General features: G+C 56.5%; 4 protein-coding genes across 4 annotated transcripts; 3 read left to right on the forward strand and 1 right to left on the reverse strand.

Moving 5' to 3' along the window:
* Positions 1 to 231: 231 nt before the first annotated feature.
* Positions 232 to 1,130, forward strand: SLS55_003808 (uncharacterized protein; the record flags this gene model as incomplete). The annotated part of the gene is made up of 2 exons (XM_066775272.1): positions 232 to 346; positions 607 to 1,130. The coding sequence occupies 2 exons, from the start codon at positions 232 to 234 to the stop codon at positions 1,128 to 1,130; spliced, it is 639 nt and encodes a 212-aa protein (XP_066635391.1).
* Positions 1,131 to 8,840: 7,710 nt separating this feature from the next.
* Positions 8,841 to 10,757, forward strand: SLS55_003809 (uncharacterized protein; the record flags this gene model as incomplete). The annotated part of the gene is made up of 1 exon (XM_066775273.1): positions 8,841 to 10,757. One exon carries the CDS (start codon positions 8,841 to 8,843, stop codon positions 10,755 to 10,757), a length of 1,917 nt encoding a protein of 638 aa, XP_066635392.1.
* Positions 10,758 to 11,611: 854 nt separating this feature from the next.
* SLS55_003810 (uncharacterized protein) lies at positions 11,612 to 13,233 on the reverse strand (the record flags this gene model as incomplete). Its single annotated transcript, XM_066775274.1, has 2 exons — positions 11,612 to 13,156; positions 13,228 to 13,233. The coding sequence occupies 2 exons, from the start codon at positions 13,231 to 13,233 to the stop codon at positions 11,612 to 11,614; spliced, it is 1,551 nt and encodes a 516-aa protein (XP_066635393.1).
* A 3,883-nt stretch (positions 13,234 to 17,116) lies between these two features.
* HTZ1 (histone H2A.Z) lies at positions 17,117 to 18,186 on the forward strand (the record flags this gene model as incomplete). Its single annotated transcript, XM_066775275.1, has 2 exons — positions 17,117 to 17,125; positions 17,866 to 18,186. 2 exons carry the CDS (start codon positions 17,117 to 17,119, stop codon positions 18,184 to 18,186), a joined length of 330 nt encoding a protein of 109 aa, XP_066635394.1.
* Positions 18,187 to 23,478: the final 5,292 nt, after the last annotated feature.

Below are 23,478 nucleotides of genomic sequence, written 5' to 3' on the forward strand. Positions count from 1 at the left end.
CATCGTCCACAACCACAACACGACGCTTCGACAACGGCTGCAACAACGATCCAGCTCAGCTCTTCTTGAGCCAAGCTCCCCCAACCTCTCGTGAGCACTCGCACCAGACTCGTCCGCAGTCGCCTACGGTTCGTCCCGTCGTCGAGATATTCTCACCTCACTTCCTCGCAACTTCACTGACCAGCTCAGGCCCCCAGACAACCCCAAAACGAAAAAAACCAAACCGCAACCATGGTGAACTGGACATCGGAAGTTGACTCAAAGCTCTTCATCTGTGTTATGAAGCAGATGAACACCTCGGTCAACTATCAGCAGCTCGCTGTCGACATGAAGACCTTCGGCATCGGTTCGTCGTCTTCTCCATCAAAAGACCTCACCTCACCCCCACGCCGCCCGTTCCCTTCCCACATCCAGCTTCTCACTACCCTCCCTCCAAGTCTCACTTCTCCAGCCTCACCTCCTTGTCCTTTCCTTCCCGTCCTTTTTCTTGCCGTTCCGCTACTGCCCCACCCGACCTCACCTCACCCGATCACCTCACCTCACCTCCACAACCCAACCCAACCCGCCAACGCATTCCTCCTCTAACACACACACCCGCATCCACAGACGTCACGCCCAAAGCCTGCACCCACCGCATCGCCAAGATCCGAACCGAGGCGAAGGCCACCGGTGGCGGCGGTGGCGGCGCTTCTTCCGCTCCGTCCACCCCCCGCAAGCCGCCGGCGAAGCGCGCCGCCTCCGGCACCCCGGCCAAGCGCTCCGCCAAGCGCAAGGCCACCGCCAGCGAGGACGAGTCGTCGTCGAACGCTGACGACGACGAGGAGGGAATCAAGGGTGCTGCCACGAGCGGTTCGGAGGGCGAGTGGGACGGTGCTGCGAGGTCGGCGAAGAGGCAGAAGATGGGCAAGGGAAAGGAGAAGGGGAAAAACGGTGCCGGTGCCGGCGGTGGACGTGGTGGCAAGGCTGGCGCCCGTGTCAAGGTGGAGGTGCAGGATGATGAGGATGAGGAGCTTGGTGGTGATGCGGCCGATCTACAGTTGTTCAGCACGGCGGCTGCGGAGGCGGCGGAGGCGGCGGGTGGTGATGGTGGTGGAGATGGGTGGGAGCAAGAGGAGGTTGAGGAGGTGTGAGTGAGTGAGAGAGTGTGGGTGGCTGGCACGCGCGCTCTACGTACGTGCAGTTGGGCTTCTTCGCGCGCACGCATGTTGGACTGGACTGGCCTGGCCTGGCCATTGCTGCTGCTGTCGAAGGGACAGACGGATGCACGAAGGCTTCCGCCCCGCTCCTCGCCTTACCCATACGGCATCTTCTTCTCACGATGGTCTGCTGCTCTTGTCCTCACTCTGTTTTCCATCATCACCAGCATTTCTCTTCTCTTTCTCATCATGGCTTCGACGATGACGACAACGACGACGATCGTCGTCTTCCTTATGCATAAGGACCGGCCGGGCTTATTCTACTCTTTTTCTCTCTCATTTGGCAAGGACAGTTTCCATCTGGGCTTTGGGTTCTTGGCTGAGACAGTGTTTCCTGGATACATCGGTGACAACACACGCGGCAACGCACCGTCGGAGGGCTCTTGGAAAGACCAGCATAAAAGAAAAGGTCCTGATGGCGAGATGGTAGAAAGATTCAGCTAGGAACTGTTTGGCTTTTTTGCTTGACGGAAAAACTATGGATTCTTTCTATTTCTCTACCGTGCCCACTGACTGATGATCTTCTCTCTTGATCGGGAGACTGGACTATGTGGGATGAGTGTCACGGCCGGAGTGGCGTTTTTTTTTTTCTTTTTTTTTTTCGAAAGTGTTGCTCTCGCAGCAGGTGGCGGAAGAAGAATTGAGCACTGTGAGCTCATCGAGGTCGACACGCTCTTTAAAAGATCAGGACGTAAACGTGCGTGTTCAAGACTCGCATCTACGTCCGGATCTTGTATCCGACTGCCCATGTGACTACGGTAGACCACCTCTATGAGACAGACAGATGCGGGGTGGGCCCAGTTCTTCCGCCACATGCCGTGCCCTCCGCGATTACAGGTCGGGTATGAGTTCCATGAAGTTAGTCAACGCGGACAAGCAGGGTGACGAAAGGGTTGGGCCCGACTACCCGCATCGTCCCCCCCGAACATATTGCACCGTACTTATAGGCAGTTGGAACACAATATCCGACGTGTGATGCGAGTCTTGGATACACGCATATGCGTCCAAGCTTTGGGATTCGACTGTCTGTGTAGGGAGGGTAGGGTAGTAGCGTCGGCGGTGGAGCTTGGAAGGCCCAATTCTCCTGTCACCTGTTGTGAGGTGGAGGTGGCGGTGGAGATGGAGGTGGAGATTGAGATGGAGACGAAGGCAGTGGAAGGGATCAAAGACGGAGACGAAGACGAACGAGAGAGAGAGCGACAGACAGAGAGAGCAGACAGAGGCGAAGGGAAGCCAGCCCACCCACCTCCCCCGACCCGACCCGATCGACCACCGCTACGCTACGCTACGCCGCTTTCTCCGCCAAGCACAGCACAAATCCGTTCCGTCCCCCTCCCCTCTCAACACGTTTCTAAAAACGGACACACATAAGCTAGTGTAGCGGCGAAAATCATCAAACTCTAGTGCTCCATCGAAGCGACCTGCCATTTTCCCCTCTCTCTCTTTTTCCCATCCGGTCGACTTTTTTTTCCCCCTCTTTTCTTTTTATATACCACTCTGTGGGGATGCTTGTCTCACTTTTGCACCACCACCACCACCACACCGGTCCGGTCCGGTTGTCGCATCACACGCTCACACACAAGATGTGGTTGGTGCTTGCTTGCTTGCTTGCGACCCGACGCGACGCCTACTTACCCGAGGGGGAGGGGGGTCAATCAATCCCCACGTCAAGGCCAACCCAACCCCCCTTCGGTTGTGTGTGCTCAGACGGACGGACTGAACGGACAGAAAGATCGACAGAGTAACCCGCGTGCGTCGTCTCGCACTCGCTCCGAGGGGGGAGGGATGCGAGACGCGACGCGAGAGTGTTGCACGTGGGCGGTGTGTCATGTGTGTGGGTCGCGTCGCGATCGGGATGCCGAAGATAGAAGCTAAGCGGGAGAGCGAGGGGAAGAGGCCCGGTAGCCAGGCACAACGGAACGGCGGTAATATTGGTAGGGTGGTGTGTTGTGACTAGAAAGGGTACATGCAAGGGTTATGCGTTTTGCGGCTTTGGGGAGTGGTGGTGAGGAGTGAGTGAGTGGGTCATCACCACCGGGCCGGGGGTGGGAAAGCAAAAAGAGTGGATGCCCGGTGGTTGATGGTGACGATCTTTTCCCGGCCCGGGTGAGTAATGGGTGTATGTAGCAGGGGTTCGGGCTTCCTGTTAAGAGGAGGGGTGTTTAACGGTAAAGAGAGGCGCTGCTACCTACCTACTTACCTATCCCTGCTGGTCCCTGCGTTCATCCACACATCCGTCCCTCCCTTCCCCCTCTCGGCCCGTACACCTGACACCCATCGGATGGGAGACGAGAAAGGGGTTTATTTTGGGGGGTGGAGGGAGCGCTTACGTTCGATTGCGTGCCAAGCGCACGGTTGCCCATGTGTGGCGGTGTGGGAGGAGCCGCGCCGGAAAAGCAAAAAAGCAAAGAGTCCAAAATGACGGTAAATTAACCTCCCTTGCTGCGGCGCAGACTAAGTGGCGATCATCGTCATTTGGCCGGGGCACGGGCGTTCATGATGGTGGTGGTTTAGCCGCGGGTTGCGATGATGGTGCGTTTTGCCGAAGACGGCTCCATTTGCTCCCAAACCCAAGCGACGTTAATTGTTTCCCTGCGCGCCGTTAATTAGGCGATGTTGCAGCAACGGTGCGTCGGGCTGTGCACCCCGGTCTTCATTTCGTGAACACCCTTTTTTGGAAGCGGCGGCGGGCGCTTGGACGTCGTTGCTGCTTGTCGCTGTGGCTGACGTTGTTACATGCGCTTGACAGGTACGGTGCCTGGGGAAAATGAGGCGCGAAAAAAGGCGTGATGTTGTATGTAGCAGTTCGATGATGAACCCTTGTCGGTGCTCAGGGCCTCGGGGACGGTTCCGATTCCCAGCAGTTCAGCAGCAGCTGCACGGCATGTCGGTCGGGAAACCGCTGCTTCCGCGTCCCGTCCGTCGGCCGACAGGACGGTGGAAAAACTAACAGGGCCGAAGGGTGGATCCCCGTAGGGCTGGCTGACGCATGCCTCTCCCATCTCCACAGCGCACAAAAGTAATTGCGCCTACCCGTAGGCGGTGAGGCGGGTACCCTGTCGCGACGACGTAATGTCGTTGGCCGTGGTGGACCCGGGTTGGAGCCGTCGTCCCACGCCCTCAGCCTTACGGAGATGCCGATGGCTGTTCTCGCGCGCCGACATCCACGTGGTCCGGGCGGCGAAGTGGTGGTGACCGTGATGGGCCGTTGCGAGTAGCGGTGGCCGGAACGAGAGAGGTGCTGGGTGCTGCAGCTGGCCGAGCGAAGGCGGATGCTCGGAATATGGGGGACTCGTCAGAGACAAGAGGCCCGGGCCTGTGGCTGCACTTGTGGCGGTGTGCCTTTTGTCCAGAGACCGAGTGCGTGCGCTTAACTCCAAGGCCTGGCCCTGCCTGCGGATCTTCGCTGCATTGCGCCCAGGTCTAGACGCTGTGTCGGTTGCTTTTTGATATTCCATTGCTTGGCCGGGAAGCAGTGGCACGGCTACCTCGTATAGTCAAGGCATTCGGCGCACCCTTGTGGCGTCAGCTGATTGTTGAATCGACCATGACTCGCTGTATCTACGTCGAGTCTCCGCTGTCATGGTGCTTTGTCGAGTTCATGTGAACATCCACCGGGATTGAGCGAGTCAATGACAAATGTCACCTGCGTCAGAGTAAATATAGAACGTCTTGACCGATCACATCGCCTGCTGAAGGGAGATCGCGGTACTGGCCCCTCTCAAAGATCCCTTTGATTTCACCGAAGCCCCGGTGGGCGTTTGAACTTGTAGCATTTACTGTTAGATCCTGCTCGTGTGATCGGTCGATGAGAAAGCGAGTGGTTGTTTGGACACTGCAAAGCGGCCGCCTCCTCCACGGCCATCGTCAGCCAATTGAGGGCCATGGCAAGCATCGAGCGCGAACCACAAAGACTGTAGGATCAACGGTCTTGAGCAAAGGCTGAGGCAGCGGCGATCCGAGCAGAGAGTAGAGGTTCAAACAAGAAAGTCGGAGCAACCGGGGTGCGAGCGCGCTAGGTTCGGAGTTGCCGACGGCCGCACGCTGACGCCCTGCAGCCGTCTTCCTCGATGACGTGCGTGCTGCTCTTTGGCTATCCCCTCCATCATGTGGCTAAGCTGGCCTTCTTCAGATCGTTAGCTTCAAGCCTGCCGTCCTCGTATCACCGTACCAGCCACAGCCTGTCTCGCGAGCGGGATGTTCCCTGGCAAGGGTGCAAGTGGGGAATGACGAAATCCCCCTGAGTAGCTCAGCCATTTGGTTTCAACAGTGTTAATTTTGCCATTACAAGCTAGCGGGAAAGGTAAAAATAAATCGAAAAAGAAAGTCCATGCCAGATGCAGGCACACTAAAGAGAATACGATCCAGGAACGACCCGCTGATGCAACCGAAAAAGCAGCGAATGACGCAGAGGGATATCTCGAACAGTAGGCAGAGAAAGAAGGAAGGAAAAACAGTCAAGGAAAAACGCCCTCCCAATGCAAAGGTTCTTTAAGCAAGCGGATCGTCGCAGACGTGAATGCCGTCATCCCCTTTACACATTAACAGTTACCAATAACGCCGATTCCCTGCCGTCTTGGTTTGCCAGCAAGCCAAAGGGTATACGGTTTTGCTGTAGTTTTTGTATGGGAGTCGTGGTGCCGGCACCACGCTTCACTCCGTAGAGCCGAGGCCTGTCGACGAGGACTTGCAGGGTCGCGCATGCCCGGCGGTCGGCAAGTGCACTTCGAAGGTGCCCAATCAAGGCTGCCAACCGATCCCTTCTCCGTAGGGCTTCCATCCCTTTCGTATCGTAGCCCGACCAGCGGGTCCGTTCCGACACGCCGTCTCCGCCGCAGTGGACCCCGGCACTGACGAAGAGGGCAATTGCAGCTCAGCGGGGCCTCCGGAGTCGAGGATGGAAGGGGACTGCTGCCCGAGTGCTTTGTTCATCGTCCAGTGGGTGCTGTCTTCGCGTGGGTTGCGCAGGTGTAGCCAACGTGGATGATCTTGTCGGACACCGGGTGGCGGCCAACGGCAGCGCAGGCGTCGACGGCGTGCACATGGTAGATGCAGCCGCAGACGGCGTACTTCTCGACGATGCGGATGCACATGTTGTGGGAGAGTTGGGCGAGAATTGATAGAGTTGGCAAGTTGGTGGTTCAGTTGTAGCCGCCGCGACCCATTAAACCAGCGGGGGAAGTCCGGAACAGGGAAGTGGATGTGGTGAGAGACGAGAAGACAGAGAGACGGACACCGACCGGGCGCTGGGAGGGCTGGACACTGTCGAAATGAATGTCGCTGGTGGTGAGGGCTCGGTGGCGGCCTGGCAAAGTTTACTTATACATTCTGGCTGGGGAAGCGCAACGGCCATCGCGAGATGTGACTCTTGGAGGATCAGTAGGGCTGCTGCGGTGCGCTCTCGGGCCTCACGACGGATAGCTGTACTAAGGATAGATTTGCGCACTAGCCACGGCTGAGGCTGACCGGCAGACCACGCCGCTCCGGGCAAGGTGCGGTCCTGCGCAAGCGGAATCCGGTCGGCGGGGGTGGAGGGGGTGAGGCGCAGCAGCGGTGCGGATGAGAATGACATGAGCGGAGGTCAATTGACGGCTGTAGTCTGACTTAATTGATCTCCACCACGTGCACGCCCGGCCGTGCGCGCGGAGCGGACATAATTGCAGGATAATTGAGCCTCGTTAAGCGCATCGCAGGTCCGAAACGCCCCAAGTGAGGAAATATTGGGCGTGTATTTTGGGGGGATTTGGGCGGTGCGCTCGGAGCCGATCACCGTTGGGGAAATTAGGAGTACGAGAAAAGGGGAGGCGCAATGCCCATCGCAGAGAGCGGACGGCGGCTGCCCGTGATGCTGCGGGTGCTGCGTGCCGCTGACGAGAGGGCGCGGCGAGCCCGAGACAGTCGAGTCGCGGCCGGTGGTGGAGGAGTCGTTGGGGGCTGCGGGCGCCGCGCGGTGGCAAGAGAGCAGCAGATCACCGGACGGGCGCTGGCGGGCGCGGCACGACGGCCGCGTCGAGGGCGCGCGCGCGCAATGGAGCCGCAGCGGGAGTCATGGGATGTGGCAGTGAGGTCAGCGCTGCTGGAGTGCCGGCATAGGGCTGAGCCCGCTAACCCGCTTCGGCTGCGGTTGCGCCGGCCACGCGCGACGACACCGCTCTCGCTCACCTCACACGCTGCCCGCTCCACCCCGAGCGTGCCCACCGCGCATCCGCGCAGCATGGCCCTCTTTCTGGCCCCGCGGCCCGCTGCGCTGACTGCCGTCGCCTGACTCATGGGCTCTCCAATGTGGCGAACATCCAGGGGTTCCCGACTGTGGGGTTTGAGGCGGTGCAGCCGATCTGCGATAGACGACCGTGGATGCCTGTCGCTCGCGCTGATGGCCGCAGTTTCGCGAGCCGCCCGCCCTCCCGCGCCGTTCCTCTGTTTCAATGCGACGTTTCATCCGGCCGCGCTGTTTCAGCCTGTCTGCAGCTGCCGGGCCCGCCAGCCCCCGAACGGCTTGGCCAGGTACATGTATAGAACACGCTCGGACTCCCCACTGGAGATCTTCCATCCTCTGCCCGCTTCACATCAACGATTGTCCGCCGCTGACTTGCTGCCTCACCGGCCGACCATCTTATTCGGTACCTTGCCATTATTCAGCGCTACCCGCATTACGAGCTGTATCCACTGCATCTTTCAGTTACATCCCGCCTCGGAGCTCGGCACCAGTCTTCGTGTTGCAAGTCTTGCTGATGGGCCCTTCGGCGCTTCTATTTGCCTCACCCGCTCTCTATCCTTGTCTCTCCGATATGTACCTGCAGGTAGTGCGGGTTCATTTCCCGACAGAGACCCATGCTTGTGGATCGCGCAGTAAATTGATGCCTAGTAGATCGTGGACAAGGTCGGCGCTGCGTCGTTCGCAGCTTGCAATAGAGCCGCCCTGGTGACATCCACACTGGCTGACTTCAACTTGTACTTGGCATGATGTTTCTCATAGACGTCCATTACTACAGGCTACAAACTCTCTACGTTGAAGTGTGTGAAGAACAGACCTGATGCTCTATCGATGCAGACCCGCTATAATCCAATTCAGAATCTACGAGACAGACCAACTAGACGTGACTTTGCCCCGTTCATTCACTTGCGCTGGGTTTGTACTGCGAGTTCGAATGCTTGTTTGTGACGCGATTGTCTGCGCGGGATATTGCTTAAATGCACACACAACAAAGTGGCCTGACCAAGGTCTTCAGCTTTGAGCGAACAGACATCTAGATTATATAGGCGTACCAAGCGATCATGACCGTCGAGTTGAGCAAAGCAACGGCTGGCTAGCAGACATGGTTGACGCTCTGGACGATTGAGCCGCCACAATAAACTCTGAAGCGTGCAAGATGAGTTCGTCAGGCCGATTTGGGATGTCGTTCTCCTCACAGGCGCAGAAATTTTCAGCCAGGGCCTTGCATCTAGATCGGGCAGGCGCGTGTGGGCGCAGTGTGAAAGTGAAGTGTCGCGCCTTCCACAATCGCAACAACGGAAGGTCCGTGCGCGGGTTGTAGATATTTCTGCCACCCACACACCTTGGCTCCCTTCCTGCTCCAGACCACACCAACATTTTCAGATCACTAGCAGCATCAGCACCAGCTCTTGCTGCGTTACCATCCGAAAATGTCGCCCTCGCCCCCCCGCGGAATGAAACTCCGCTCCGGTCACGTCAAGACCGTCCTCGTCGACAAGCCGCGCGTCACCAAGCGCAAAGCGCCTGCTCCAAGGACGCCTTTGGCCGCCCCCGAGCAAGCGTTTATCAGCAAGGTAAGCCCGCTCACCCGGTTCATGCTGCAATACCCCACTCCCAATCTCACTCAATCGCTCCACTTGGCTTGCGCGCAGCGGCTGACCCTAAGCACAAAGTTCCGCTGGACTGAGAAGAGGGACCGGTCCCTTCTCATCCACCTCATTGGCCTCGGAGGTGCCATCACCGACGAGGAGTACGCGAGGTTGGCGGCGCTGTGGGAGGGCGCCACAGCCGACGACGTCCATGCCCGCGTCGAGTTTCTGCGAGCCCAGCAGATCCTCACCATCAGGGCGGAGGAGACAGCTGAGGCAGCTGCCGAAGCCTATCCCGAGTCCGCGCGGGCCGACAATGTCGACGACGCCGCCAACGTCCTGGACAATGAGGCTCTGTCATCACCACCCTCATCTCCAACATCTCCTTCCTCTTCCTCGTCCGCCGCCTCTGGCGACGAGGACGATAACGACAACACCGTCGACGACAACGACGACAATGAGGCGCAGCTCGCTCTCAAGCCTGCCCTCAAGTCTGTCCGTTTCGCGTCCCCGGTTATCGCCACGGTGCGAACGATCTCGCCCAAGGGCAAGCACGAGAAGACTCCTGAGAAGCTTCGCAAGTGGTTCCCCCGTGAGAACGCACCGTGGGAGGATGAGATGTTCTCCACCGAAGACGCCTCCGACTCCGCCTCCATCGCCTCCTCTTCGAGCCGCCGCCGCAAGCGTGCCGCTGCTGATGACGACGACGACCTCGCGCGCCCCGCCAAGCGCCCCCGCAGCAGCAGCAACATCAGCGACAGCGACAGCGACAACGACAACGACAACGAAGAGGAGGAAACGGAGGTTTCCTACCCCCTCTCCCAAACCGCCCGCTCGCCTCGCGTCCCCCGCACACGCGCCGGCTCCTCCCTCACCGCCAGCAACGTCCGTTCCCCCTACGGTACGCCGCTCGAAATGCATCCGCGCGCCTTCAAAAACAGCGCCGGTGCCTGGCCGAGGCCGGTGCGCGCCATCGCCGCCGTCGCCGAGGGCCAGGAGTGGCAAGACGAGAGCGAAGACGAGGGGGAGACGGCCGTGATCGACAGGGACCGCCACTTCTTGTGGCGCGACGTCCCCGAAGACTTCCAGCCGAAGGGCCCGGAGGACAAGTACCTCTTCCCACGGGTCCATTTCGCCAGCGGCAAGCGTCTTCCCGCCGCGACGGTCCAGCCGGACTCGGGCTGGCACGAGCAGGAAGATCCAGGTTGCTGGGAGTATGAGGGGGAGGATGAAAGCGAGGAGGAGGACTATTCGGTGGAGAATGGAGATGTGGATGACATGGTGGTAGAAGAGGCGGAAGGGCTAGCTGGGGGTAGAAGGGAAAGCCACGAGTGGTCTTCCCTGCCGGCGCAGCCCATCTACGACACCGTGCAGAGCGCATTGGGCCAACAGGTGGAGGGTGGCGCTTCTGCGCCTTACTATGGCGGGCAGTCCGCGGGCTACGAATACGGCAATCCCGCTGGGGGCTGGTACCCCTCGGAGGCGCCGCAGGAGGAACTCGCGGACGATGGCCCCGCCGGGCAGCGGTACGTCTACCCGCCGCCTCCTGTCGACGACGGTGGTAACACTCCTTACCCCGGACTCGACAGAGCCTCCTCTGCACGGTTCGGCAGAGATGTGGTCGCTGAGCACCCTCAGCAGCAGCAGCAGTATATGGAGGAGTCGGAGGAAGTGGAGGAGCGTGTTGATGACGACGACGATGACTGGTCATACTTCAACCAGTTCGACGATGAGTTTTTCCCGCCTCGCCGTCCGTAGGATGGTTTGGCAGCCCTGACTCGACTGTGTTGTCCCAGTCCATCTGCTTGCTCGGAACTCACCTACCTACCGGAGTTTTGCAGTGCACTGACGATGGAAGAATTTCCTCTGGGCTCGAACCGATTATGTACCTTGTCATGCCTCGCCTCACGGTGGGGAAGGCGGGTGCCGGGGAGAGCTGATAGAGACGTTTCTAGCCCATCCTCTCTTTGCCTCACTCTCGCCTTCTGGAGTTGCAGTGGAAGATGACGATGGCAGAATTCCGCTAGCCAGATCACTGATGCGTCCTGCCAGACTCACCGGCCCGTTTCTGGGTGGCGGTGCCTCTTGGTGGGAAGGCGGGATAGCGCATCGCTGGTTAGTGTGTTTTTCGCCAATCTCTTCGTCCCCAACTCCCCTCCTGTTTTGGTATGGATCCAGGTTTCCGGTCCTGGAAAGGTTCTCTCCCGATTTTGGCATGTCAGCACGCTCGACCCGCGCTTTATGCGCACCAGCTCCCTTTCGCCGTCGCCATGAGCGCTGTATTTGCTGAGCTGGTCTCACACTTACACCTCATATACCTTTCACCTCGCTGGACGAGCATTCGCCGACATTGACAATTTGAACCGATCCAATTACTCTTCATTCCGAAGAAGTGTACATATTGCATACGAGGCCATACAGTCGTTACCAATCCGGACTTGGCGGATTTATCCGGACGAAGAAGTGGCTCAGGACGTCTCCCGTCTAGCGAGGTTGCCTCTCTCCTCTCGGTTCTCGCAGGACGTCCCTCTCTTCTCCCACAGGTATCATGACTCCGGCCTTATCTATCATTCCGACCGTCCGTTCGTTCCCTCCCGTCACACAATCCCATCTCATGCCCTGTTCGGAATGCCCATCCCTGGCAGGTGCGCCAGCGGCGCCCTCTCCACCACGTCCCGGATCTCCTCGACGACCGCCGACTGTGGCGCCGGGACGCCCGCCGCAGCAGCCACGACAACAGGCTTGCTCGCCAATGGGCTATCAGTGCGCTTGGCCTGCTCGTCTCCCTGGGCACCGTTCTCCATCGCCTTCGCCAATGCCGAGGAAGCAGCAGGCTCGGGAACAGGGTCCTCGGGTGCCAAATCCTCATCGTATTCGTCATCTTGCCAGGAAGTAGAAGTCACTGGAATGGGTCCAGAGATGGTGGTTGAAATGCCATGCGCAGGCGCGTTCTCCTCTTCTTCGTGGATGGTGCCGTTCATGCCGTTCGACCAAGCTTCGGCAATCTCAATGGCAGTTTCGACAGTGACGGACTCGCGGCGCGACGGGAAAGCGGGTGTCGGCTCAGCTTCAGCCTCGTCCTCGTCCTCCCACTCCTTGTTCTCGCTCTCTTCCTCGTCTTCATCTTCTTCGTTGATGGCCGGCTCAGCGCTGATGGTGGTCACGACAGACGGGCGGCGCGACGCATCGAAAGCGGCGGTGCCGGGCGGCGACAGGTTGGCGGGCTCGCTCGACGTGGTGATCTCGAACGTAGCGATGATGGAGGGGCGGCGCGTGTCACGGACGGGCTCTGGCCGCGGCTCGTCATCATCGTAGTGGTGCCAGCCGTTCACCTTGATCTCGGCGGGTGTCTCAGGAGCGATATCAGACGCCACCTCCGGCGCCGCCTCGGATGTAGGGACGGGAGCGGCAGGAATGGGTGCTTCAGGCGGCACGTCCTCATCATCCGGCACGACAGCAGCGACTGCAGGCGCAGGTGCAGGCGCAAATTCAGGTTCAGGAACAGCGACACCTGCAACAGAAGCGGGCGGGCTAAACGCAGCGACGGCGGCGGCGGCGGCCTTGTCGTCCTCCTCCTTGATCCTCAGCTTCTCCTCTTGTTCCCGCTTCTCCGCAGACGCCTTCCGCAACGGCTCGTACGACGCAAACTTCTCAACCGACCGGCCGCGGCCGAGTCTAGGCCGCTTAGCGTACGCGAAGCCTGTCACGCGTTGGTCGTCGGCATCGTCCTGCGGGTGCTTCGGGCGAATGGGCGAGTACTGCGGGACTGGCGATGGCGCTGCTGCAGAGGGAGGGGCTGCCGCGACGGCGGCATAGGATTGGCTGCTGGTGGGCGCTGGTGTTGCTGCAGGCGCGGTCGCGGCGCCGTTTTGCGCCGACGCAGAGGGCGTCTCAGATGTGGGCTTCTCCTCCTCGACAGCGGTGGTTGTCGCCTTGCCATTGGAACCGTGCGTCCGCGCCTCCTCCGCCTTCTCTCCCTTCTTCTCGGATTCCGGCTGCCTCGACTTGGGCTTCGGCTTCGGCTTCAACGATTTCCGCTTCCGCCATTGCAGGAACAGGATTATGGAACCGGCGGCGAGGGGAATGCCGAGCACGACGCTCTTTCGCGAGAGCAGCTTGACCGCCTGCTGCTGGTAGAGGGAAATACTGCTCGAAGTCTGCGGAGAGAGCGTACAATGCGTCAGCAAAAGGTCCCAAAAAAATTTAAGCTTGAAGCGAGGGCCGCAACTACCATTTTCGGCGCGACGCTTGAAGCAAGCGTACGATTCGCGGCCTCGTTCGGAAGGTCTCAATTGCGCGCCCAGTATGCGCAGCGGGACAGCAGAGGGCGCAGAAGCAAGGCCAGCGGGCGGTGGGCGGAGCAAAGGGCGGAAAGATAGGAGGATGGGCGGTCTGGAAGGCTCCCTGTCTGACGTTTGATGATCGCAGCGGCGGGCGTGTGCGCGGGAGCAAAGTCGAAGGCCAGGAAATGGCAGCAAAAGAGCGGCACGACGACGCGCGGGGCTTTTCTATTTAAATGAGGGCGAGCTACGGCAGATGCGTTGTCGGCGTCGTAGCAACGAAGCTGCAACCAGAACGAGCAAGAGGGGAGCGCCACGGCAGAACGATGGTCGCGCGGACGGCCGACCCACAATTACCAGCACTCAAGTCAGCCCTCCAGCCAAACAACTCATCGGGTGGCATGGATCGAGTGCCGAGAAACAGGACCAGCAGCAGGGCAACGGCAGGGAACGGGCAGAAAAAAGGGGACCGCCACGGCCAGCAACGGTGTGTTTACAAAGTGTCGGGTGCAGACCGCGCCGGACGCCTGAGCGGCGCGCGAGAGGTCGGGCCCATTGACGTGTGGTGGCCTGCTGCTTTCCGGGGCTCATCCCAGCGGGCAATTTGTCTAGCGTGATGCCACATCCGCCGTGGTGTCAGGTCACCAAAGCGCGCGCTCGTCTTGCTCGTGTTTGTGTGGAGAGTCAGGGGAAGGACAATCGTCGCCCGGATCGGACACGCCCTGACTACTTGCTGCTGCAACCTTCGAGACGCGCCTGACCGTAGCGCATCACATCGGCCTGCAGCTGCGCCCTTCCGCGCGCTCCAGGCCTATTATCCGCGCGTGCGCCGCACATCATCATGCAGCGACTGCCGCCCATGTTCGCCGGTACGCTAAGAGCGGTCCCCTGCGCTACTTTTCTGCTTCGGAGATGCCCAGCGCCATACCGCCGCGCCGCCGCCGTCCTCGCCGCCTTTTGTCGTCGCGGGTGCGTTGGGCAGCCCGACGCGGTTGCAGGGCCGGCCGCAGAACAGTGCTTTCCATCGTCATCCGTGCTCGTTTCCCCGTCAGCCCTCGACACCTCTCGGAGACGCGGCTTTTTGACGCCCATCCTTCACGCCGCACGGCAGAAGCCAGAGCGAGCCCGATCACCTGTCAGCGACGCGAGGAGAAGCAGAGTCATGATTGAGGCGCAAACGCACCCACGGGCATATAGCCGAGGGCGTTGCTCCAGGCCCTTCCGCATCTTCCCCGCCGCCGATGATGGAGATGAACAACCGATCGCCCGCGACTCATGAACATCTCCTCCTCCAATACTTCCACAGCATACCTACCGTGACGTCGCTCCTCGCCGGCACCACGCAGTACGCGAGAGAGCGCGCCCCACCGCCCACCGACGCGGGCGAACGCGCATGCATCTATGACATGCACGTTGGGGAAAAAACACGTGGGAAAAGGGTCCGGGTGCAGCTGGGCTGCAGTGGGCCTAGACCGCTTCGGGAAACACAGTCGAACGAGGGCTTGCGCTGTCAACATGTAACCCGCGACGCCTGCTGCTGTGGCGCTTTTCCGCCGGAGGTGGGCTTGGATGTCCGGCCGCCGCCAGTCGCTGGCTGGCTGGCTGCTGCTTTTACGAACAATAATAGAGCAACCCACCCCTCGAGCAAGGGGGTGTGATTGTGAAAGGGGGAGAAAAGTAAACGATGGTGATTGGGGAGTCATCTGTCGTTTTTCTCTCGTCAGCCTCCAGCAAGAAGAAGAAGGAGCTCGTGCAGGTCGTCATCCTCGATGCAAGGTGGTCATCACTCCATCCGCAAGCAGCCCACGGGCAATTCCGAACAACGGTTTGTCAAAACATCTTGACACTTTCGCTCTCCTTGCAGCCATGCATGGGGGCCAAGGCAACAGGTAACATTATTTAAACCGCCGCGTTATTGCGTACAGTGCGATCGAAGTTTTCGCAACTGCTAAGAGATTGGTCACGCAAACAGCCAGCAGCTTGTCCAAGCAAAGCTCTTCTTCGATAATAAGCAGCAGGCTTCCACGACAGCTTTTAGGCTTCAAATCTCTTGCTCATACCACCCAACTACAATAGGAATCGCACACCATGCATTTTGGATGAGCACTAGGTCAATTGGTACTAAAGTAACGAACCAGGACCAACGCCACCGAGGCCGCCATAGCCTTCAGCAACCAAATCAAAGACCGCTGAGGAACCAACAACAAAAGAAAAAGAAACAATGCATAAAGCATTGCCGCACCGCGAATGAAAGCATATGCGCGGACTTGAGATCCTACACGATGCAGAGTCGCCGGCAAATCGGAAGGCGAAAATGCTAACCGCCATTCTTGCTCTGAATACTTACCTAGACCTTACCAAGGACAGGTTTTCGCCTCGAAATACACCGCGTGCTTGGCTGTAATTGCATAAAAAAAAAAAAAGGCACAACGCAAGCAACGCAGGGCTCAGAATTGCCCCGCCTTACTCAAGCTGACACTTGAATTCTGGCAGCGCGGATTTGCGACGTAGGAACCAACGCGCTTGATGTCTTGTGTCAAGTCATCACTACAATGAGATCACGACTTTCCAAACAGGTCGCTTTCACAAATTCAGAACGTCAGGGAACAACTTAATGCAACATGAGAACGGAAATTACCTACGAGAAAGCGGAAGTAGTTGAGAAGGGGGAAATAATGAGGAAAGGAAAAAGGGAAAGGAATGGAAAGGGTGAATTTGGAGCTTGGGATGCCGATAGTTTTGCAGAGTGAATATAGCGGCGAAGGCGGCTTGGGAGAGGAATTTGAGGTAATCGAAATGGTCTAGACTTGCAAAGGTTCATCATTCCTGGTAGTTCGCAGCGGAAGAGGCTGAGTTGTGCATAGTGGATTTGGTACAAGGGAGGGATGAGGAACTCTGCTCTTGGAGCTTTTCAGAAGTACCCGGTCAAAAATATAGTGATTCCAAACTTCCATAGACTCATAGTAAACAAAATGATATAGAGTAGAATGATTGCATAATGCAGATGCAATTCTCAGTTGTGCTGGTGATCTGACGCCTCGCGAGGAAAGCTCGGCGTCTCATTGGAGCAGACTTGATGAGCAGGTTTTCGAATGACACGAACGAACGACGCAAAGGGCTCCAGCACTATAATTATGCCGAAGCATGCACTGCTAAATACAATTGCCTGAGAGTAGTGGAAACGGTGGAAAAGAGGCTGTGAAGGAACTGAGTTCTGCAGTGCAATGCAAGAACTTGACTGAGATGCTCGGCCCATGCAACCTGTATTGCCGTGTGTCCCTATTGAGGAGCGTTGCATGCTCGCGGTATATGGAGGCGATGAGGTTGAGAAGATCATGCCCGAGATGGCGATGGATTGCCGTGTTCGCCGACTGCGCAAGGCCTGACGTTTCGCCGGAGAGCCGGCATTTTGCCCTCCGACAACCTCTACAGCGCTGTCTGGATGCTGGAAAGAGCACGGAACCGGCTCAACCTCTGCTTGCAGGAGCCTGTCCACCCCTTCGACATGGCTTTTCGAAGCGCATTTACTTTGGCAGGCTGAGCGCCCACCCCAGCGGCTGTCGGTACGCTGCCGTACAGGTGCCTCCCATTCCGAGGGCAGCTCACTTCCGTCAGGATGTCTCTCTACCGGTAAGTGGCGGTCCCTCATATGCTGTTTTCTCTCGTTCGGATGCACTCTCCCGATCGGGAAATGCCCTCTCCTTGGCTCTTGGGCGATCGAGGGCAGCAGTGGCTCAAACTGATGTCTGCTCGACTCGCGTCGTAGCAACCTCTTCCCACAAGAAAGCAGCGGTTCTCTTTCCTTTTCACTCTCCCTCCTTCGTCAACTTGCTCGAGATGCCTACGGTCGTTTCGGAAGCCGAACAGCTAACATGGCCTTCAGCGTTGCGCCATCGCCTCGAAGAAGACAGTTTGCCCAGATGCATTCCACATCAGATTCAAGCACGTGACTTGAGCGACGACTACACCAACCCAAACTGGTCAGGTAATGCAAGGATGTCTTTGCATCCACCCAGAGACCCATTGCTGATGCGTGCTGCAGTCATCAGGCTCCCGTGTGGCCACCTGTACGCTGCAGCCTGGTGTTGCTGTCATGCGGTCACGTGGTGTTCCCGTTACGCCTGGGCACGATTCTAAAGAAACGCGCGGGTTCCGTCTCGAATAACACAACACCCACCACCGCCCGCCCAACCCCGCCGCATTTCCAACCGAATCAGACCTCGGCTCGACGGTCGCACCCCTCGTCTCGATTCATCCGTACCATCAAATAGATACAAAGCATAATCATGCCCGGCGGAAAAGGTATGAATTTTCGGCCTCAACACGTTCTCGAGAGCCGGCTAACGCGTCCTTTTCCCGCGTTATGCAGGCAAGACCGGCGGCAAGACGGGTGGCAAGGGAGACCAGAACGTGAAGACGTCCAAATCGCACTCGGCGAAGGCTGGTCTGCAGGTAAGGCTGAATGCGCGCCCTCTATCAAGACGCGCCACATCACGGGCAGAGCTCCGCGTAGCGCTTTTTTTTTTCCATCGCGTTCCGATGGCGCTCGGAGCAAGAACGGTTGCTGACCCGGGTTCGCCCTCCAGTTCCCGTGCGGCCGCATAAAGCGTCACCTCCGCAACATCACCCGCCAGCGCACGCGCATCGGAGCCAAGGCCGCCGTCTACCTCACCGCGGTGCTCGAATACCTGACGGCCGAAGTGCTCGAGCTGGCGGGCAACGCGGCCAAGGATCTCAAGGTCAAGCGCATCACGCCCCGCCACCTCCAATTGGCCATCCGCGGCGACGAGGAGCTCGACACGCTCATCCGCGCCACCATCGCCTTCGGTGGTGTGCTGCCCCACATCAACCGCGCGCTGCTGCTCAAGGTCGAGCAGAGGAAGGGCAAGAAGGCCATCGAGGTCTAGGCGGGCCGCGTTTTCCCGGCGCGCGATATAACTGTCTTTCTGGGAGGGATGGGAAACCAAAAAACACGATAAAATACCCGGCCTTACGGCGATTGATATGATGGGCGATCCGTAATGACAAATGGCGGGGAGGGGGGGGCATGTACGATTATGAACCACGAGCATTTCGGGCTGCTGCGCACGGATGGCTGGTGGGGGGAGGGCGTGTCACAATTTGCTGCGCTTCCATTGTCTCTCTCGGACCGCGATAGGCCTTACCCCTCAGCTTGGTCCGCCCTCCTCTGACCTACATGACTGTCGACGGACATTCAGTTCCTCTGACCCAGGCCGGGCTTTTTCACGGTCGTTGCTGCAACGCTCTGTTTGCGATATTACTTCGGGTTTTTCGTTTAGGCGTGGCGGGGGGAGTCCAAGGGTTGGGGCGACCAGGACGGCTGCTTGGTGTGTGTTAGCTCCAGTAGGCAAGGTGGGAAGCCTTTTTTTTTTAATGTCGCAAGTAGACAATGAACTCTCTGCTTCCCTCATGGGCACCCGTGGGCGGTCGTTTGGGTTTGGATTGGGGCGACACGAGGCAATATGTTCCAGGTGTGACTGTTTGACTCATTATTATTGCTGTCAGGACGGACGAAAAGCGCGGCGGCGGGCTTCCTGACAACACGCCACGGTTGGACGAAAGCTGCGTGATGTGAACCAAAGGCGCAAGTTGCATGACGGCATAGCTGACGCATCGCTAAGAAGCATTCCCAGCGCTCCTGACGAGTCACAGCTCCCCCCAATCACCGGAATGGGTGATGCAAACGCTCATTGCTTTTTTTCTTCCCTTTCTCTTTTTCTTTTTGCCAGAGTGAGCTCCCCCCATTCCTCTGCGACGCTAGCACCGGGCCCACGCCCAGCAAAGCACCGTTGCGTGTGGGACCGTGCCGCCCGCGGCGCGAGCCACGGCGAACCATGGACGGGGGCGCGCTGCTGGAGTAGTAGCGGCTCGCCTGCTGCTGCAGAAGCACCCTAGGTAGGTAAGGTAGCCCAACAGCAACAGTATGTCTTACGGGTGGAGGAAGGAAACAAAACAGATAAAGCCGCTTCTCCGTTTGAATCAATCACATGACGAGCTGCTGCTGCGGGCGGTGGTCCGGGGTTCGAGGGGAGGGGGCCAGTAGGATCGGCCTCCGCTCCATGCTGTGCTGCTGTGCCTCGCGCAGCGGAGGGCCGGGTCGTTCGGGGGCGGCTGGGTGATTTGCCAGGCCAGCCGGGCGCTGCTGGCTGGGTGGGTGCGACTGATCACAGCAGGCGGGGAGGGATTGGTGGGATTGGTGGGATGGGGATGGGGGATACGGGGGCGCGGTTGATCTGCAGCAGCATGCTGCTGTGCGACATGATATGGCGCTGCTGCTGGTGAGGTCCTGGTCCTGCTGCTCGCGGGCGCGGGCGCGGGCGGGCTCGATTGGGCGGGCTCGGGGGCGTGTGTTCGGCTATCTTGCATCAGCGGTGGTTGGAATTGCGGGTTGGGTTTTTGTAGGCTTCGCGACGATGACGACGTCGTTGACGACAACGACAACGAATACATGACGAGAAGATGTTGGACATCTTCGCGCTTTGTGCGCAACTAGAGTGCTTCTCAAAGTTCGTGATGGAGAGTGATGATTACCCATTTCCGACTTGTGAAACGTGAGATGGTGCCGAACGCGCTTGGTTGGTCCAGCGCACTCGTCTGGACGCGATGACGGCTGCGAACGGGCGAAGGGCGGAAAGGGTGCCGTCTACAGCTGGCCAACGGTGGGGTTCCGCAGCGGGTTGAGAAGCGATTTGCTCTTTTTAATCTACGCGTCCTCGGCCCAAACCGCGTGCTCCGTGCACGGGCGCGTGCGCCGTGCACGGGCGCGTGCGGCGCGTGCGCCCGCGTTACAGCCTCGCGACTTTATCCATTACCACCTCACCACCACCACCACACCACCACCACACCACCACCTCACCACCTCACCAGCGCGCTTAACACACCACCGCATCCGCCCTTACCGGCGCGCTTGCTGCGCAGCGTCGCAGCTCATCGGCTACCATGTCGGAAGAAGACATCCCCCAGAAGAACAGCAAGAACATAGGGTTTACGGATTAAGAGATTCTAACTACATTTAGATGGTCGCCAGAAGTTCTTTAAGAGTTTAAGGAAGACTTGCTTAATTATTACCGCATAGCCGATTGGAACACGAACGACTAAGAAATCGTAAACCTCCGCACGCTTTCGAATAAGATTATATCGAACTAACTCTCCGACGACGTCATCGAAGCATAGAATAAGCGCTTCGGAACGACACACGACCTCTTAACGAACGAGTTAAAGCTTCGCATTATTTAGGTTCTAAGAGCTAGGAAAAATTACGTAGAGGGTAAGCAGAAGAAGAAGAAAAAGAGAAGAAAAAGAATAGCGGACGAAGACGCTTCGTTAGCTAGGGCTTTAAAGAAGAGGTAGACCGCTACCCCGTATAAGTCTAGTAACGAGTTAGCCCCGCGGAACGAAGCTAAACCGCCTTAAGATAGAACGTCGAACTCGAGACGCCGTAAGAATAAGTAGTAGAGGGCTGCTAACCGAAACTAAGAAACGCCGACAAGTGGCGACACGGCCCTTAATCCGTCTATAGTCGACACGTTTACCTAGAAGTTCGTAACGTACGTCCTTTAGAAGTCCGACGAGGCCGATTAGACCACGAGACAGCTTATCTAACGCTATAAAACCGTCTTAGAAACCACGGTTAAGCAGGCTATAGCTATAGAGATAGATAAAGCCCGGGATAACTAGCTCTAGCAAGACTACCTATAGAGTAAAGCCTTAACTAATACGATCCGGCGCGCGTTAACGTAAGACGGCGTTCCTAAGAGTATTTATCTACGAATACTACGCCTTAAGCTTTACTACAGTAAATATAGATCCTAAATAGTGTTTCTTAGAGTAATCTACTCACCTTAGACGACGGATATTGTGCGTACACGTAGACTAGTAGAGATACCGGATTAGAGGGACTAAGTCGCGGTACGCCCCCATACGGCAAAGTTAAAGATATTAAAGAAGAAGGTTAGACTACATCGCGGCGAGGACGTTTTTCTCGAAGAATTAATATACGAAGACCCGGTTAATAGTTAAACGGTTAATATTAAAGATAACGAGTCGCTTAGAATCGCCATCTACTTATTCTATCGAGCTAATAAGCGTACGTTGCCGATTAAAGTCGTCGACTAGCTAGAGACAACGCAAACGTAAGATAATTTCCTTATAATAAGTCTTCGCGCTAATAGCTTTATTTATATTTAATTATGAGGAGGGGGTTTTTCTTATATAGCGACGATTCAAGAAAAGGTTATAGAATTGTCTAAGAACACGCAATAAACATCTTTAACTTATAATATCTATAAAACTACTATGCTATAAATAAAAATGCCTATCTATAAGAACTACCTATAATATCGCCAATTCTAATTCTACTTCGCCGCACCGCTTCCTTAAACCTCCTTAATATTTTTAAGCTCTGTCTAGGCGTAAGTAGCGGCCTTACTTATCTACTCTTAAAGTTCTTTTACCGTTATTTCGTTAGCGAACTGCTAGTTTAGCTACTACTTTCTATACGTTATCGCCTTAGGTCCGTTAGGGGTGACTAAGATATACACTATAGGGCGCCTATTAACGCCTCCTTCCCTCGAAATTCTATTCTTAAATTGTTCGACCTGTGCACCTCGGGTAGACGGTTCAAGAATAACCGCCTTCTTATAGTAACGGTCGAGGTCGAGACTAGTGCTTACCACGCCTAGTAACACGATTAGAATATTAAGATATCCGTCTAGGTCGTCTATATTAGCATTAAACTAACGGATAATCTAATCGCGGGCCTTAGAGGGCGTAAGCGAATAGATTTAGCTAATTCTTCTCGTGCTACTAAAGCGGCTCTTTAAGAAATAGAACATAAGCCATGCGTAAGTAGGGTCTAATAAGCCTACTAAAAGTCGTTCTCGAACGTCGCAATCGGGGAGGGTTTTATAGAACTCTACTAGTCGAGCGATAAAAGAGTACTTCGAGCTTCCCTCACAAATGCGCTAGATTTCGAGCGCGGGCTTAGAGTTCTCGCCATCGTTGCTGGCAGAGACCCATTTCTTATCTTAAATGTTAGAAAACGTTAGAAGGCTTTTTTCTCCCGAGACAAAATTTATAACCCCCGAAAATATAACTCGTTGTAATGCGCCACGGAAGGCGCCCTCGAATATATTACGCGTTATGCGGCCATTCTTATCTTGTTTCGAAGTAAATTCGAGGTCCTAGAACGTCTTCGGTACATCTATTCTAGTAAAGTATATTGTAATGGCTTAGAGAGGGAAAACCTTTCTATCGGCAAACGCGGTATTTTTTATTCTACGGATAACGAATGGCTAAAGTACTCGTATTAGGGTCGCGTTATTCGCCCGATACCGCTTTCTTACTCCCTTTATATCTCCTCGCTTTACAGGGTTATTGTAGACATCCGAGAAATCTTTTAACGATTTAGAGTAAGCCTCTGCTACGCTATTAATCTCGTCTAGCTTCTCTAGTTGCTGGGTAATGTCGATGTGGTCTGTTAGGAAGCTATCGATACGGAGAAGACGGGAAAACTAGCCGCGTATATCGCCCTTGCTAGAGCCGTAGGGTGTACCTAAAAGAAGTAGAAGCGCACGGAAATCTAAGTCCTTTATCTTCGCCGCGGGGCCCTTATCTCTACGAGGGTGTTCGTAGAATTCGTCTACGATTACTAGACTATAGCGGTTCTAGGACGCCTCTAAAACCCCTTGCACTTGCTTACTAAAGAATTACTAGGTGGTAATAATTTCTAATCGATGCTTAGACTTTACTAAGCTGCCTATAATTAAGCCCGTTTTATTCTTTAGTTGCCGGTTCTTTTGCTCTTCGGTTAACTCTCCGTATCTAATTAGAAGATTTAGTGGTACCGCTAAGGTGTCGACCCACTTATTAAATTTGCGAAGCTAATTCTGCAAATTATTCTTCGATACTAAGATAAGGACGAGGTTTCTTATAAGCACTTTCGGGCTTACATCTAAGTAGTTCTTCTCGGCATTAAATTTTCTTAAAAATTTATGTTTCTACGTCGCGGCCGAGCTTCCGGCGATATAGCTACACTAAAAACCGCTGCTTTTCTCCTAGTAAGAGGGATAGTTCTAGCTATCGTATCTAATTAGATTGTGCCGACCGTCTTACTTCTATCGGCTATCGGCCACCTTAGCGTAGTTTTATAATAGTAGACTCTATACGACTCAGATAGT

The sequence above is a fragment of the Diplodia seriata genome (assembly GCF_021436955.1).
Source record: "Diplodia seriata strain FDS-637 chromosome Unknown scaffold_3, whole genome shotgun sequence".
NCBI lineage: Eukaryota > Fungi > Ascomycota > Dothideomycetes > Botryosphaeriales > Botryosphaeriaceae > Diplodia > Diplodia seriata.